At 38.0% G+C, this 14,808-nt stretch overlaps 1 protein-coding gene across 2 annotated transcripts in view; it reads left to right on the forward strand.

Moving 5' to 3' along the window:
* ARHGAP32 (Rho GTPase activating protein 32) overlaps positions 1-14,808 on the forward strand; it is a 168,545-nt gene that overhangs the window by 108,171 nt on the left and 45,566 nt on the right. For both annotated transcript variants that reach the window (XM_036277053.1, XM_036277052.1), the window contains one exon: positions 9,171-9,252. In XM_036277053.1, the coding sequence (XP_036132946.1) occupies positions 9,171-9,252 (82 nt within the window). The remainder of the gene's footprint in view (positions 1-9,170; positions 9,253-14,808) is intronic.

Here is a 14,808-nt window from a genome sequence, read left to right on the forward strand (position 1 = left end):
TTTAATTTCTTTCAACAATGTCGTGGTTTTCAGTGTACAGGTCTTTCACCTACTTTATTAAGTTTATTTCTAGGTATTTTATTCTTTTTGTCATGATTTGTAAATGGGATTGTTTTCTAATCAGTAGAAACACAGCAGATTTTTGTACATTGATTTTGTATCCTGCAGCTTGACTGTAATACCTTATTATTTCTAATATTTTTTAGGGTTTTTTTCATGTATAAAATCATGTAATTTGCAAATAGTGACATTTTTACTTCTTTTTCAGTTTGGATGCCATTTATTTATTTATGTAGCCTAATTGCTCTGGCTAGTACTTCCAGTACTATGTTGAATTAGAGTGGTGAGAGGGGGCATCCCTGTCTTGTTCCTGATCTTAGAGGAAAAGCTTTCAGTTTTTTTACCATTGCATATGATGTTAGCTGAGAGTTAGCTTAGTGTGGCAATTGTTATGTTGTGGTATGCTTTTTTATACTCATTTTATTGGGAGTTTTTATTATAAATGGATGTTGTATCTTTTCACATGCTTTGTATTCATCTGTTGAGATGATCATATGATTTTTATCTTTTATTTTGTGACTGTGGTATATCATATTTATTGATTTGCAGATGTTGAATCATTCATGCATCCCTGAATGAATCCCACTTGATTATGAAGTATAATCCTTTTAGTGTATTGTTGTATTTTGTTGAGGATGTTTGTATCTCTGTTCATCAGAAATTCTGTAGTGTGTGTGTGTGTGTGTGTGTGTGTACGCACGCACGTGCTGCCCCTGCCTAGTTTTGATATCAGGGTAATTAATGTTGAATTTGTAAAATGAATTGGAAAGCATTAGATCCTTTTCAATTTTTTTGGAAGAGTATGAGCAAGACATATATAAACTCGTTTTTTTTTTTTTTATCCTCACCCGAGGACATTTTTGCATTTATTTTCAGGTAGAGCGGGAGGGAGAGAGGGAGGAAGAGAGAGAGAGAAACATCAATGTGAGAGAGACACATCAACTGGTTGTCACCTGCACCACCCCAAACGGGGCCGGGGACAAACTGCAACCCAGGTATGTCCCCTTAGTGGGAACCAAACCCACAACTCTCTGGTCTGCGGGCCAGTGCTCTAACTGCTGAGCCAAACTGGCCAGGGCACATAAACTCCTTATTGAATGTTTGGTACAATTCACCATTTGAAGCCATCTGGTCTTGAACTTTTGTTTTTTGGGAGTTTTTTGTAGTGTTTTAATTTTGTTACTAGTGATTAGTCTATTCAGGTTTTCCAATTCTTCATGGTTCAGTCTGGAAAGGTTGTGTGCTGCTAAGAATTTGTCCATTTTTTCTAGATTGTCCAGTTACAATCCTTTGTATTTCTGTGGTATTATTGTACCTACAACTCTTTTATTTCTGATTTTGTCTTCTTTTTCAGTAGTGAATTTATCTAGAGGTCTGTTAATTTTATCTTTTAAAAAAACTGACTCTTTGTTTTATGAATTTTTTCTACAGTCTTTTTATTCTCTTTCACTTATTTTCACTCTGATTTTTATTATTTCCTTTCTTCTACTAACTTTGGGGTTCATTTGCTCTTCTTTTTCTAGTTCCTTAAGGTATACTGTTAGATTTTTTTATTTGTGTATTTTCTTGTTTCTTGAAGTAGGCCTGTATTGCTATGAATTCCCTCTTAGTACTGCTTTTGCTGCATTCCAGAAATTAGAGTATGTCATATTTTTGTTTTCATTTGTCTATATGTATCTTTTAAGTGTTTCTTTTAATTTTCTTTGACCCATTAGTTTTTCAGTAGTATGTTGTTCAATCTCCACATAATTGTGATTTTTCTAGCTTCCTTCCTGTAGTTGATTTATAGTTTCATACCATTTTGGTCAAAAGAAATGCTTGTTATAATTTCAGTCTTCTTAAATGTATTAGACTTCTTTTCTGTCCCAACATATAGTCTGTCCTTGAGAATGTTCCATGTGCACTTGAGAAGAATGTATGTTCTGTTGTTTTGGATGGAAAGTTCTAATGTATCTACTAAGTCCATCTGCTCTGTCATTTAAGGCCAGTATTTCCATGTGGACTCTGTCTGGATGATCTATCCATGAATATAAATGGGGTATTAAAATCCTCTACTATGCCCTGGCCAGTTTAGCTCAGCGGTTGAGCGTCAGCCTGCGGACCAGAGAGTCCTGGGTTTGCTTCCCACTAGGGGCAGTACCACACACAAAAATAAAAAAATAAAAAAAATAAATAAATAAAATTTCCTACTATTATTTTTATACTGCCAGTTTCTCCCTTTGTGTCTATTAATAATAGCTTTATGTATTTTCGTGCTCTGAGGTTGGTTGCTTATATATTAATAAATGTTATATCTTCTTTTCTGTGGAAACTGTTTTCTTGGAGTATCATCTTTCATGTCTTTACATTGAGCCTGTGTTTGGTTTTGTAGCTGAGAAGGATCTCCTAAAGGCAGCATATAGTTGGGTCTTCTTTTTAAAGTAGAGTTTATTGATTTTTAAAGAGAGAGGAAGGCAGAGGGAGAAAGAGAAGAAAACATTGATGTGAGAGTGCAGCATTGTTCAGCTGCCTCCTGCGCTCTCCCTACCCAGGACTGAGCCCACAGTAGAACCGGCACTTCCTGGTGCACAGGAAGACACTCAGCCAGCTGAGCCACGCAGGCCAGGGTGGGTCTTGTCTTTTAACCCATTCTGCTACTCTGTGCCTCTTGATTGGTGAGGTCAGTCCATTCACATCTGGGGTTATTGTTGATATATCAGGACTGACTTACTATAGCCATTTTATCTTTTGCTTCCTGATTGCTCCATATCTTTGTTTTTCCTTTTACCTTGTGTTTCTGTCAGATATTGCAGTTCGATGGTTTTCTATGAGTTTTAAAATCTTTTCTCGCTCTCTTTTTTTAATGTTTCTTGGCTTAACTGGATTTTTGTTTTGTGGTTACCATGAGGTTTGTATAAAATGTCTCAGATAAAATAGTCTCTTTTTTCTGATAGCATCTTAGCTTTAATCACCTATACAAGTTTTGTCCTTTTCGCTGCCCCTTTTATGTTTCTGTTGTCACACATTATCCCTTTTTATGTTGCATACTTATTACCAAAGTGCAGTAGTTATAGTTCTAAAATTTTTTTAAAAATTTTTAAATTCTTACTCGAGGATATTTTTTCCATTGATTCTCAGATGGGGGGAGAAGGAGGAAGAGAGAGAGACAGAGACGGAGAGACATCGATGTGAGAGAGACATATCAATTGGTTGCCTCCCACACGACCCCAACCAGGGCCGGGGATCAAACCACAACCAAGGTACGTTCCCTTGACAGAAATTGAACCCACGACTATTTAAAACATTTTTTTTTTCTCCATCAGTGGTTTTATAGAGAGAGGAGGGGAGAGGGAGAGAGAGCTAGAAACATCGATGAGAGAGAACATCTATTGGCTGCCTCCTGCATGCCCCCCACTGGGGATTGGGCCAGGAACCTGGGCATGTGTCCTGACTGGGAATTGAACTGGCAACCTCTTGGTGCATAGGTCGACGCTCAACCACTGAGCCACACCGGCTGGACAAACAGGTGACTATTTGGTCTGTGAGCCAATGCTCTAACTGGTGAGCCAAACCGGCCAGAGCGCTATAGTTATTTTTAATGCTTAATTCCCTTTAACCTTGTGTCATGATTAAGTATTTAATACCCTGTTCTGGAATAGAATTGCAATTTCCTGTTTCTGTCTGTTTCTGTCATCTTACTCAGAGTTTTGTGTACTTTTGTCCTTTGTTTCAAGAGCTCCTTTCAACATTTCATGTAATGCAGGTTTTTTTTTTTTTTAATTTTTAAATTTTATTTGTTTTATTTTTATTACAGATATTTCTCCTTTTTCACCCATTCACACCCTCCTCCCAATCCTCCCCAACATAGACATTGTTGTCTATGTCCATGGTACACATACATGGTAATGCAGGGTCTTGTGTTGATAAATTCCTTCAGCTTTTTTTGTTTGTTTGCTTGCTTTTTTGTAATGAAGCCTTTATTGCTTCATATATAAAGGACAGCTTTTCTAGATATATTATTCTCAGCTGGTGGTTTCTGTCTTTCAATATTTTTGAGTATATCATTCCACTTTCTCCTGGCCTGTAGTGTTTCTGCTGAGAAATCGGATGATAATCTATGGGGTTTTCCTTTGTGGATTACTGTTTTTTTCCCCTGTCTGCCTTGAGAATCCTGTTTTTATCATTAACTTGACAGTCTTAATATAATGTGTCTTGGAAAAGGTCCTTTTGTGCTGAGATAATTGGGTATCCTGTTAGCTTCTTTTACTTGGATGTTCAGTCGCTTCCCTAGGTTTGGGAAGTTCTCATCAATAACTTTTTGACAAGGCTGTCGGTTCCCTTCTTCCTCTTTTGTCCTTCTGGGGTACCCATTATTCTCATATTGCTCTTTCTAATGGAATCAGGTAGTTTTTGTAACGTTCTTTCATTTTAAAAAATCTTAGTTCTTCCTCTTCTTTTACTCAAATCAGTTTTAGGTTTTTATCTTCGAGCTTGGTAGTTCCTTTTTTTTTTTTTTTTTTATCCTCACCCGAGGACATTTTTCCATTTTTTGTTCAGATAGAGCGGGAGAGAGAGAGAGAAACATTGATGTGAAGGGACACATCGAGTGGCTGCCACCCGCACGACCAACCAGGGCCAGGGACAAACTGCAACCGAGGTACATGCCCTTAGCGGAAATCGAACCCGGGTCTCTCTGTACCGCAGGTCGACACTCCAACCGCTGAGCCAAATCGGCCAGGGCGGTAGTTCCCTTTTTTATTTAGTCTTCTCTGTTTCCATTTCTTCCTAATGTATTCTTCATCATAATTTATCAAGTTCTTCAGTTCCAGAATTTCTGTAGTTTTTTTTAAGAGTTTCAATCTCTGGTAAAATACTCTTTCTGTTCATTAACTTTATTCCTGAGCTCACTGAACTGTCTTTCTGAGTTTTCTTGGGTCCTGTCGAGTCCCTTCATCACTGCAAACTCGAATACTCTGTCATTTAAATCACAGTCTTCCCTGCCTTTGAGTTTGGTTTCCGGAGACTTGTCATTTTCTGTGTTACCTCGGTTGCTCGTGGCACTTGCTGGATTGTTCCTCTGCCTGCATACTTGAGGTAGTGCACTCATTTCTTATTTAGATGCTGTTTTGATCTTATCAGTTCAGTACTTTGATAGAGGTCTTCTTGTTTGTTTTCCAGTAGATGATGCTATAGCTCACATTTTCGTTTTCTTCTGCCTGTGCTAACTTCACCTTTGAGGTCATGGTGAGGGAGGGGGCATTGCTGTGGTCATGAACATTGACTCATGGGTTACTAGGGTGGTGGATGTTTTAGTTGTGTTGGGGTTGTTCGTCTGGGGGCACCACCACCATGGGGAGGATGTATCAGATGAAGGGGGAACTGAATTGATGAGCCCACCATGCTCCTCACTAGTTCCTTATGGCTGCTAGCACCACTGTGCTGGAGCCTGGGCCATGATGCAGGCCCTTTGCTCCTGGCGGGTTCCTTCGCAATGTGGGCTGGGTGGGGAATGGGGCCAGATTCTGGGGCGTTGATGCTGCTTCTGTTCCTCCTGCCCTCTGCTGGGCCGTAGTGTGGTGGCCGCACCCCAACTCCTTCACTGCTACTGAGTTAGCTGTTGCCACAGTGGGCACCAAACTGTGTCTGTGGACACTGTTCTGGTCCTGCCCCTCATCCTACCTCTCCTACACATCTCAATATGCCCACCTTCGGTGTACTTATGCTCGGATTTCTCAGGCATGTTTGTGCATTGAGGAGAGGACCCTTTGTTGGATTATAGATGTCCAACTTGTAAATTTAAGGGGTGGTAGAAGTTGTCTCACTCTACTGTGATGCTGACATCACTCCCTATGGTATTTATTTTTTAAAAATTATTTTTATGTTGATGTTTTTTTTTTATTCTCCCCCGAGGATATTGTTTGCATTTATCTTCAGATAGAGTGGGAGGGAGAGTGGGAAGAAGAGAGAGAGAGAAACATCAATGTGAGAGAGACAGCCACTAGCCGCCACCCACATGACCCCAACTGGGGCCAGGGATGAACTGCAACTGAGGTGCAGGCCCCTAGTGGGAACTGAACCCAGGACTCCCTGGTCCGTGGGCCGACACTCTAACCGCTGAACCAAACTGGACAGGGCTATGTTGATTTTATAAATATAAAAATATAGTATATTTGTCTTTCACAAATTTATAGAATCAATTTTTTAAAATGAGAAATCCCTTAAGGAATAGGAGTATTTTTGGTTTCAAGAAACAGAAAAGGTGACTGATTGCTATTGTTGAGTCAGCAGCTTTAATGATGCTAGGCAGAAGCCTCAAAGATGGTCTTGGCCTTTCTTTCAAGGTCAAATGATGGCTTCTACAAATCCAAACTTGATACCTAATACCTGCATTCACAACAGAAAACTGGAGACAGAATAAAGTTGTAGAGCTGTGTTTACATGTGCCATGGCTGCATCTGGATGGAAGAAGTCTGGGAAAGTAAATATTTAGTTTAGCTAATATTTGGTAATACTGCACTTTATAATAAAGGCACACAAGTGAGCAGGGATTGGAGTTAGGCATTAGATAAGCCTATTATAGATCCCTACATAGTACACAATAGCATCTTCCCCCATATATTTAAACATAATGCATTGACACAAATTTAAAAGGTGAAAATGTAACTAATATATATTATATAGTTCCCCAAGGAAGTTCATTAAGTGTTGTTCAGCCTTTTTGAAGAAATGATAGAAAACTAGTTTTTATTTGTTGAATGATATTTGAATTTAGAAACTAGGGTAGGTGCTTTCACACAATTATTGAGGTAGCTAATAGTATCCCCATTTTTTATAAATTTAAGAAACTGAAGCAGGTTAAGAAATTTGCTCCAGATCACAGAGTGTGAGTAGATGGGTGAGCTAAGTTTAGAACCTGGTCTTTTCTTTATAGCAAATTGTCAAAGTGTTTGTAAATAGAAATGAATTAGACTTTTATGGAAATAATGATATTTGATAGTTAGGAAACTTACATACACACATGCAAAAGGTGGTCATTATTATATGCCATGTTCATTTCATGAAGGAGCTGGAGCCCTCTAGGTCTTCTCTTGTCCAACACACTGGGGTATTAATGGATAACATTTAGTGAGTGCTCACTATGTGTATTTTGCTTACACAGATCCATTTCATTCTTTTAACATCCCTTATGAGCTCAGTGCTTCTATTATGCTTAGGTGGATAAACTGAAGCAGAGAGACAAGCCCGCTCTGTAAGTGGCAAACCTAGAGTTGAACCCAGGCACTCTTACTCTTGAGGCTCTGCTGTTAACCATTATACCACATTCCCTCTCTTAATAACTGATTTGTGTAAGAGAGAATCAGAAGAGTTTTTCACATTGATTTGTATCTGGTTCGAACTAATCTTGGAAGAATTTCTTAAATTGTTTAGTTAGATAGGAAGTTCGATAAAATATGATACAGGATTTCACCAATAAAAGAAATACTTAATCCCAAATTCAGATCTTTCGAACAAAACTGCTAATTGTTAATCACTTTTTAGCTCATGATAACTGATTACATGTTTATAATTTTAAGAATTACCATAGAATATCGATCCAGAAATTGAAATGATAATGTAGCAACTGAGTATGTGAAAATAATCCTACAGTTGGAAATTATACAGCTCAGAAATTCAGGATGAATCATACTCTTGGAAGACCATTGCATTCTTCCCCAGAGTCTGTCAACAGAAGGATGTACAAAGTGATGTAATTTTTATGTTTTAGTTTTAACATCTGCTGCATGGCAGCTCGATCATATTCCTATAGAAGGAAACATCTATAAATATTGGTAAAGATTTCCTTTTTACTTTTGTTTCCAGGCTGTTTATCTCTTAGTCATTCTAATGGCTGCACTGTACAGTATCTCTGGGTGATTTTAGTGCTCCGTATTTTCCTAGGATTTGACCTTCTTAGGATTCGATGACCTATGCCATAAGTAATTAATTCTACCAGGTCAAAGTGGTGTGTTTTTCAAAGCCAGATTCTCTCACCATTGCTGAGATTGGCTCTTTTTCTCTCTCTCTTGCTTTACTTATCTACACATCTTAGCTCTTTAACAACAGTATGAACCAGGATTTTAAATAAGCATTTTTTAAACTATTTTAGTTTTGACTTATTTTTTCATGGAACTTGTGGATGAAGAGAAAATGTATAAAAAATTTGAATGTGACTTAATGTAAGTTATTAAAAATCATAGAGGACATAATACATATAAAAATTCATAGTAGAACTCTGGCCAGTTTGGCTCAGTGGTTAGAGTGTCAGCCTGTGGTCCAGAGAGTCCCGGGTTCGGTTCCCGCTAAGGGCATGTATCTCGGTTGCAGTTTGTCCCCGGCCCTGGTTGGGTCATGCGGGTGGCAACCACTTGATGTGTCCCTTTCATGTCGATGTTTCTCTCTCTCTCCCTCCCACTCTGTCTGAACAAAATATGGAAAAATGTCCTCGGGTGAGGATAAAAAAATAAAAATTCATAGTAGAGGTATCAACACAACTAGATTGAAATTTTAGTAAATTATTGAGAAGTAAAAATTATACCTACTACATGCATAGATTGGTATGAGACTAAATTTTTTTTTTCTTTTATCCTCACCTGAGGACATTTTTTCATTTTTTGTTCAGATAGAGTGGGAGGGAGGGAGAGAGACAGAGAGAGAGAGAAACATCGACATGTAAGGGACACATCGAGTGGTTGCCACCCGCACAACCCAATCAGGGCCAGGGACAAACTGCAACCGAGGTACATGCCCTTAGCGGGAACCGAACCTGGGTCTCTCTGGACCACAGGCCGATGCTCTAACTGCTGAGCCAAACTGGCCAGGGCCAGACTAAATATTTTAATTGGTGTAAAAAAGTGAGGAAAATTAAAAGCTAATACTTAAAAAGCAGACTTAGGTATTTGGACAATTAAAACACATAACTCTATATACTTGTAGTAATGGATTGTGTAATTGGCATCGCCTGTGACTTAGAGTCTTGGAATAATAAAATCATTTGGGAGGGAATATGGAGTACATTACTAGAACTGAACTGGCATTGTTCATACACTGGTCTCTTCTCTGGTTTAGAAACTTCTCTTTGCTGCTTTCCTTAGGTGGGGCTGTTCCCTGGACACTGTGTTGAGTTAATTAATCAGAAAGTTCCCCAGTCAGTGACCAACTCGGTGCCCAAACCAGGTGAGTACTCTTTTTTCATTAGTGTGCTTATTTTATCAACTGCGTTTAAAGATACATATTTTCTCTTCTAGTCAAGCACATAGCTTATTTTGCTATTCTTTGTATTTATTGACATAATATGCATTTTTAATTTTAAGTGGCTTTGATTTTAAGAGGTTTTTATTTCTCTGTTGATCATTTCACAAAGGTTTATATGCATTCAAAATTTTAGACAATTTAACACTGGCCAGTTTGGCTCAGCGGTTGAGTGTCGGCCTGCGGATCAGAGAGTCCTGGGTTCGGTTCCCGCTAGAAGCACATGCCACAAAAAACTTTTAGACAACTTAATTTTATTAAAAAAATTTTTCTTTATTGATTTTAGGGAGAGGAAGGGAGAGGGAGAGAGAGAAGAAAGGAGAGGGAGAGAGAGATAGAAACATCGATGAGAGAGAACATTGGCCGCCTCCTACATGTCCTCCACTGGGGAATAGGCCCACAACCTACCTGGGCGTGTGCCCTGACCAGGAATTGAACCACCGACCTCTTGGTGCATGGGTCAACGCTCAATCAATGAAGCACACTGGCTGGGCAAAATTTTAGACAATTTTAAAGAGCTATTTGCCTCATTAAGCTTTGCCATTATTTGTTTTTATAATTATGTAGTAGGAATATAGCTTATTAATGAATAAAATGGTAAAAGAAAGTAGTTATAAAGAACTGACATGGAGATAGTATAATTAGCTGAAATTAATAGATGAAGGAAATGTATAGTTTATTGGTGCTTGTGAATTTCAAAAATATTTTAAACAGTATTATTTATATAGTATACTTATAGCACTATATCAATATATGGAATATTTTACAAATAATTAAAGCAATGTTAAGTTTTTGTTTTTTTTGGAGTGATTTAATCTTGGCAAATCCTACAGAGTATCTAGTCTGGAACTTTATAATATGATACACATTTTTCAAAAGAAGATAAAAACAAAGAATACAAGATTTTGGAGAGAAGAAGTAATCAGATTACTTTTTACCAATTGTATTGCATCCCCTCTGCTCTTCCCTGCCCTACCTCTAGCGCCCTCACCGCAATAAAAGAAAGAGAACAACATTTCTCAGCCTCAGAACCTATTTCTACTGTTTTCCTTAATGTATTTTCTAGATTTAAGTTCTATGTGTAAAAATTACGGGGAGAGGAGTTTATTGTTTACTTATTTAATATTTTCTCACCTTGACCCCAGAAGCATATATCAAACCACTTTTGCTTATAGTATTTGGGTAAAGGTAAAGGGTAGTAGCCCCTTTCAAAGCTTATTTCTTCATAGAAGCTTAAGGAATCAGTGTTCCAATTTTTCTCATAGGAATTTAAAATTTTTAGACAGACTACATCTATTGTTTAGTAGAGAAAAATACTTCAGAACTGTTCTCTGCAGTTCTACTTGGATTCTTAGTCTTTTTCAAGCATTTCTATCCTCTATTAAATCCCCTTTAGTTCGATAAACCTATTAAAAAGACTTCCTCAGTAGATACTTGGTCAATCAATGTTCATTAGTGATTCTGATGACTATGGGTTTATTTCCTTCTCTAATGTGGCATCAGTGACTTAAACAAAGAATGCCATACCCATTAACAGGCATTGCCCCATCCCCTACCTTCTAGCCTAGGCATCTACTAATCTACTTTCTGTCTCTATAGATTTCTCTATTCAAGACATTTCACATAAACGGAATCATATAATATATGTGGTCTTTTGTGTTTGGCTTCTTTCACTTAGCATAATGTTTTTAAGATTCATTCGTATATCAGTGCTTCATTTTTTTAAATGACTAAATAATATTCTATTGTATGGATAAACCATAGTTTATCCATTCATTTTGGGTTGTTTCCATTTTGGGCTATTAATAATAATGCTGCCATGCACATCCATGTACAGATATTTTTTATCCTCATCTGAGGACATTTTTGCATTTATCCTCAGATAGAGCAGGAGGGAGAAAGGAAGGAAGAGAGAGAGAAACATCGACGTGAGAGAGACACATCAAGTGGTTGCCACCCACATGATCCCAACGGGGGCCAGGGACAAACTGCAACCCTGCAACCGATGCACGTGCCCTTAGCGGGAGCTGAGCCTGGGACTCTCTGGTCTGTGGGCCACACTCTAACCACTGAGCCAAACCGGCCAGGGCCATGTACAGATTTTTGTGTGGATATTTTCATCTCTTAATATGTATCTAGGAGTAGAATTGCTAGATCATATGGTAACTCTTTTTAACCCTTTGAGGAATTGCCAGAGTGCTTTACAAAATAGCTACACCATTTTACAATACCACCAGCAATGTATGAGAGTTGCAGTTGTTTTATAGCTTTGTTATTATTTTTTTTAAATTATTGCCATCTTAGAAGGTATGAAGTGGTGTATCTTTGTGGTTTTGATTTGCATTTTCCTGATGGCTGATAATGTCAAGCATGCTTTATATGTGCTTATTATCACTTTGGTAAGTATTACCATCTTACCAACATTTATTAAATTTTCCGCCCTGGCCGGTTTGGCTCAATGGTTAGAGCATCGGCCTGCAGTCCAGAGAGACCCGGGTTCGGTTCCTGCTAAGGGCATGTACCTTGGTTGCAGTTTGTCCCCGGCCCTGGTTGGGTCGTGCAGGTGGCAGCCACTCGATCGATGTGTCTCTTTCACATCGATGTCTTACTCTCTCTCTCTCTCTCTTCCTCTCTCTCCCTCCCACTCTATCTGAACAAAAAATGGGAAAATATCCTCAGGTGAGGATAAAAATAAAATAAAAAACTTGAGAAAGTTAATCAGTTATTGGTATTTCTGTTAAATAGGTTTCTATTAATAGACTTGTACGGCATTCTTAAATCTAAATTAGTAATGACATAAAATGACAGCACCCCTTCAAAAGCTAATATTTTATCTTCTGTGAGCAGCATTGCAGGGTTGTCATAAGGAAATGTGTATTCTTGATATATTTTGTAAAGGATGATGTGAATTTTGTCAGCCTCAGGCTTGTTTCACACTTTTAAATGGTCTTTGCCTGCAGTTAGACAACGTGAATGTTCTGTTTATTTTTAACATTGCCATCTGTCACTGCTGGTCGCCAGATCTGTAAGATGCATCTCGAGCTTAAGACTGAAATGTAAAGCTCCCTATATTATTACACAGCAAGAGCAATTGGAAAAATTTTCCCTTTGGAGCACTGCTTAATGGTCTCAATATGTTCAATTATTTGTGTACATAAAAATAAAAGTAATGAGTCACCATGTTCTGCTTGGAGTTTACTGAGCAGTTGGAGTTATTTATTGATTTCATTCTTCAGGTTCTTAGTGTTCTCAACTGTTACCTCTTCAGTTATTTCTTTTGTTCAGATCCCCCGCCCTTTTTTTTAACATCAGTTAGTTCTATGATATTGTCTCACACGTCCTCTCATGCCCATTTGGATACTTTCTAGTGACCTATCTTAATGTTCACTGACCCTTCCCTCTGTGTAGGCATCTCTTTTTTTTTTTTTTTAATTTATTTTTATTTATTTATTTTTTTTATTGATTAATTTTTGTTACAGATGTTTCTCCTTTTTTTCCCCCACTGATTCCCCTCTCCCCCTCCCTTCCTGCCCCTTCCCCAGATTGTTGTCCATGTCCACTGTTCATGCATACATGCATATAAGTTCTGTGGTTCATCCCTTCCCCACCTCCCCACTTTTTAGGGGATTGTCAGTCTGTACCCCGCTTCTGCGTCTCTGGGACTACCCCATTCCTCAAACTGTTATGTTCATTATATTCCACAAATAAGTGAGATCATATGAAATTTGTCTTTCTCTGTTTGGCTTGTTTCACTTAGTATGATACTTTCAAGGTCCCTCCATGTAGTCTCAAAGGATAAGAGGTCTTTCTTTCTTACAGCTGTGTAGTACTCCACTGTGTATATGTACCACAGCTTTTTGATCCATTCGTCTACTGATGGACATGTGGGCTGTTTCCAGATCTTAGCGATTGTAAATAGTGCTGTTACAAAGATGGGGGTACATATATTCTTTCTGATTGGTGTTTTATGCTTCTTAGGGTATATTCCTAGAAATGGGATCACTGGGTCAAATGGAAGATCAATTTTTAATTTTTTGAGGTGACACCATATTGTTTTCCATAGTGGCTGCACCAGTCTGCATTCCCACCAGCAGTACACTATAGTCCCCTTTTCTCCACACCCTCGCCAACACTTGTTGTTTGATGATTTGTTGATGGCGGCCATTCTGACAGGTATGAGGTGATACCTCATAGTTGTTTTGATTTGCATCTCTGTGGTGATTAGTGATGATGAGCATTTCCTCATATGTTTCTTAGCCATTTGTATGTCCTGTTTGGAGAGGTGTCTATTTAGTTCCTCTGCCCATTTTTAAATTGGATTCTTTGTCTTCCTTTTGTGGAGTTGTATGAGCACTCTATATGTATTGGAAATTAACCCCTTATCTGATATATCATTGACAATTATGCTCTCCCATACAGTGGGTAGCCTTTCCATTTTGATGATTGTATCTTTCGCTGTGCAGAAGCTTTTGAGTTTGATGTAGTCCCATGTGTTCATTTTCTCCTTTGTTTCTGTTGCCTTAGGTGATGTGTCAGTAAAAATTCTGCTGCGTATGATGTCTGAAATTTTGTTGCCCACAGTCTCCTCTAGGATTTTTATGGATTCATGAGTTACATTTAAGTCTTTTATCCATTTTGAGTTTATTCTGGTGTAGGGTGTAAGTTGATGGTCTAGTTTCACTTTTCTGTAAGTAGCTGTCCAATTTTCCCAGCACCATTTATTAAAGAGGCTGTCCTTACTCCACTGTATGCTCTTGCCACCTTTGTCAAATATTAATTGAGCATATTGCCTTGGGTCCATTTCTGGGTTCTCTATTCTGTTCCACTGGTCTATATACCTGTTCTTGTGCCAGTACCAGGCTGTTTTGATTACAGTGGCTTTGTAGTATAACCTGAAATCTGGTATTGTGATCCCTCCAACTTTGTTCTTCCTTTTCAAAATTGCTGTGGCTATTCGAGGCCTTTTTTGGTTCCATATGAACTTTTGAAGTAATTGTTCTAATTCTGTGAAGTATGCCGTTGGTATTTTGATGGGGATTGCGTTGAATCTATATATTGCTTTGGGTAATATGGACATTTTAATGATGTTAATTCTCCCAATCCATGAACAGGGTATGTGCTTCCACTTTTTTATATCTTGCTCTATTTCTTTTTTCAATGACCTGTAGTTTTCTGTGAATAGGTCCTTTATTTCTTTGGTTAAGTTTATTCCTAGGTATCCTAATTTTTTTGCCGCAGTGGTAAATGTGATTGTTTGCTTAGTTTCTCTTTCTGTGAGTTCATCTTTGGTGTATAAGAATGCCATCGATTTCTTGACATTAATTTTGTATCCTGTTAGTTTGCCAAATTCATTTATTAAGTCTAGTAAACTTTTGGTGGAGTCTTTGGGGTTTCCTATGTACAGTATCATGTCATCTACAAATAATGATAATTTCACTTCCTTCTTTCCAATTTGGATCCCTTTTATTTTTTCTTCCTGTC

The sequence above is a fragment of the Molossus molossus genome, unplaced genomic scaffold (genome assembly GCF_014108415.1).
Source record: "Molossus molossus isolate mMolMol1 unplaced genomic scaffold, mMolMol1.p scaffold_m16_p_22, whole genome shotgun sequence".
Taxonomy (NCBI): Eukaryota; Metazoa; Chordata; class Mammalia; order Chiroptera; family Molossidae; genus Molossus; species Molossus molossus.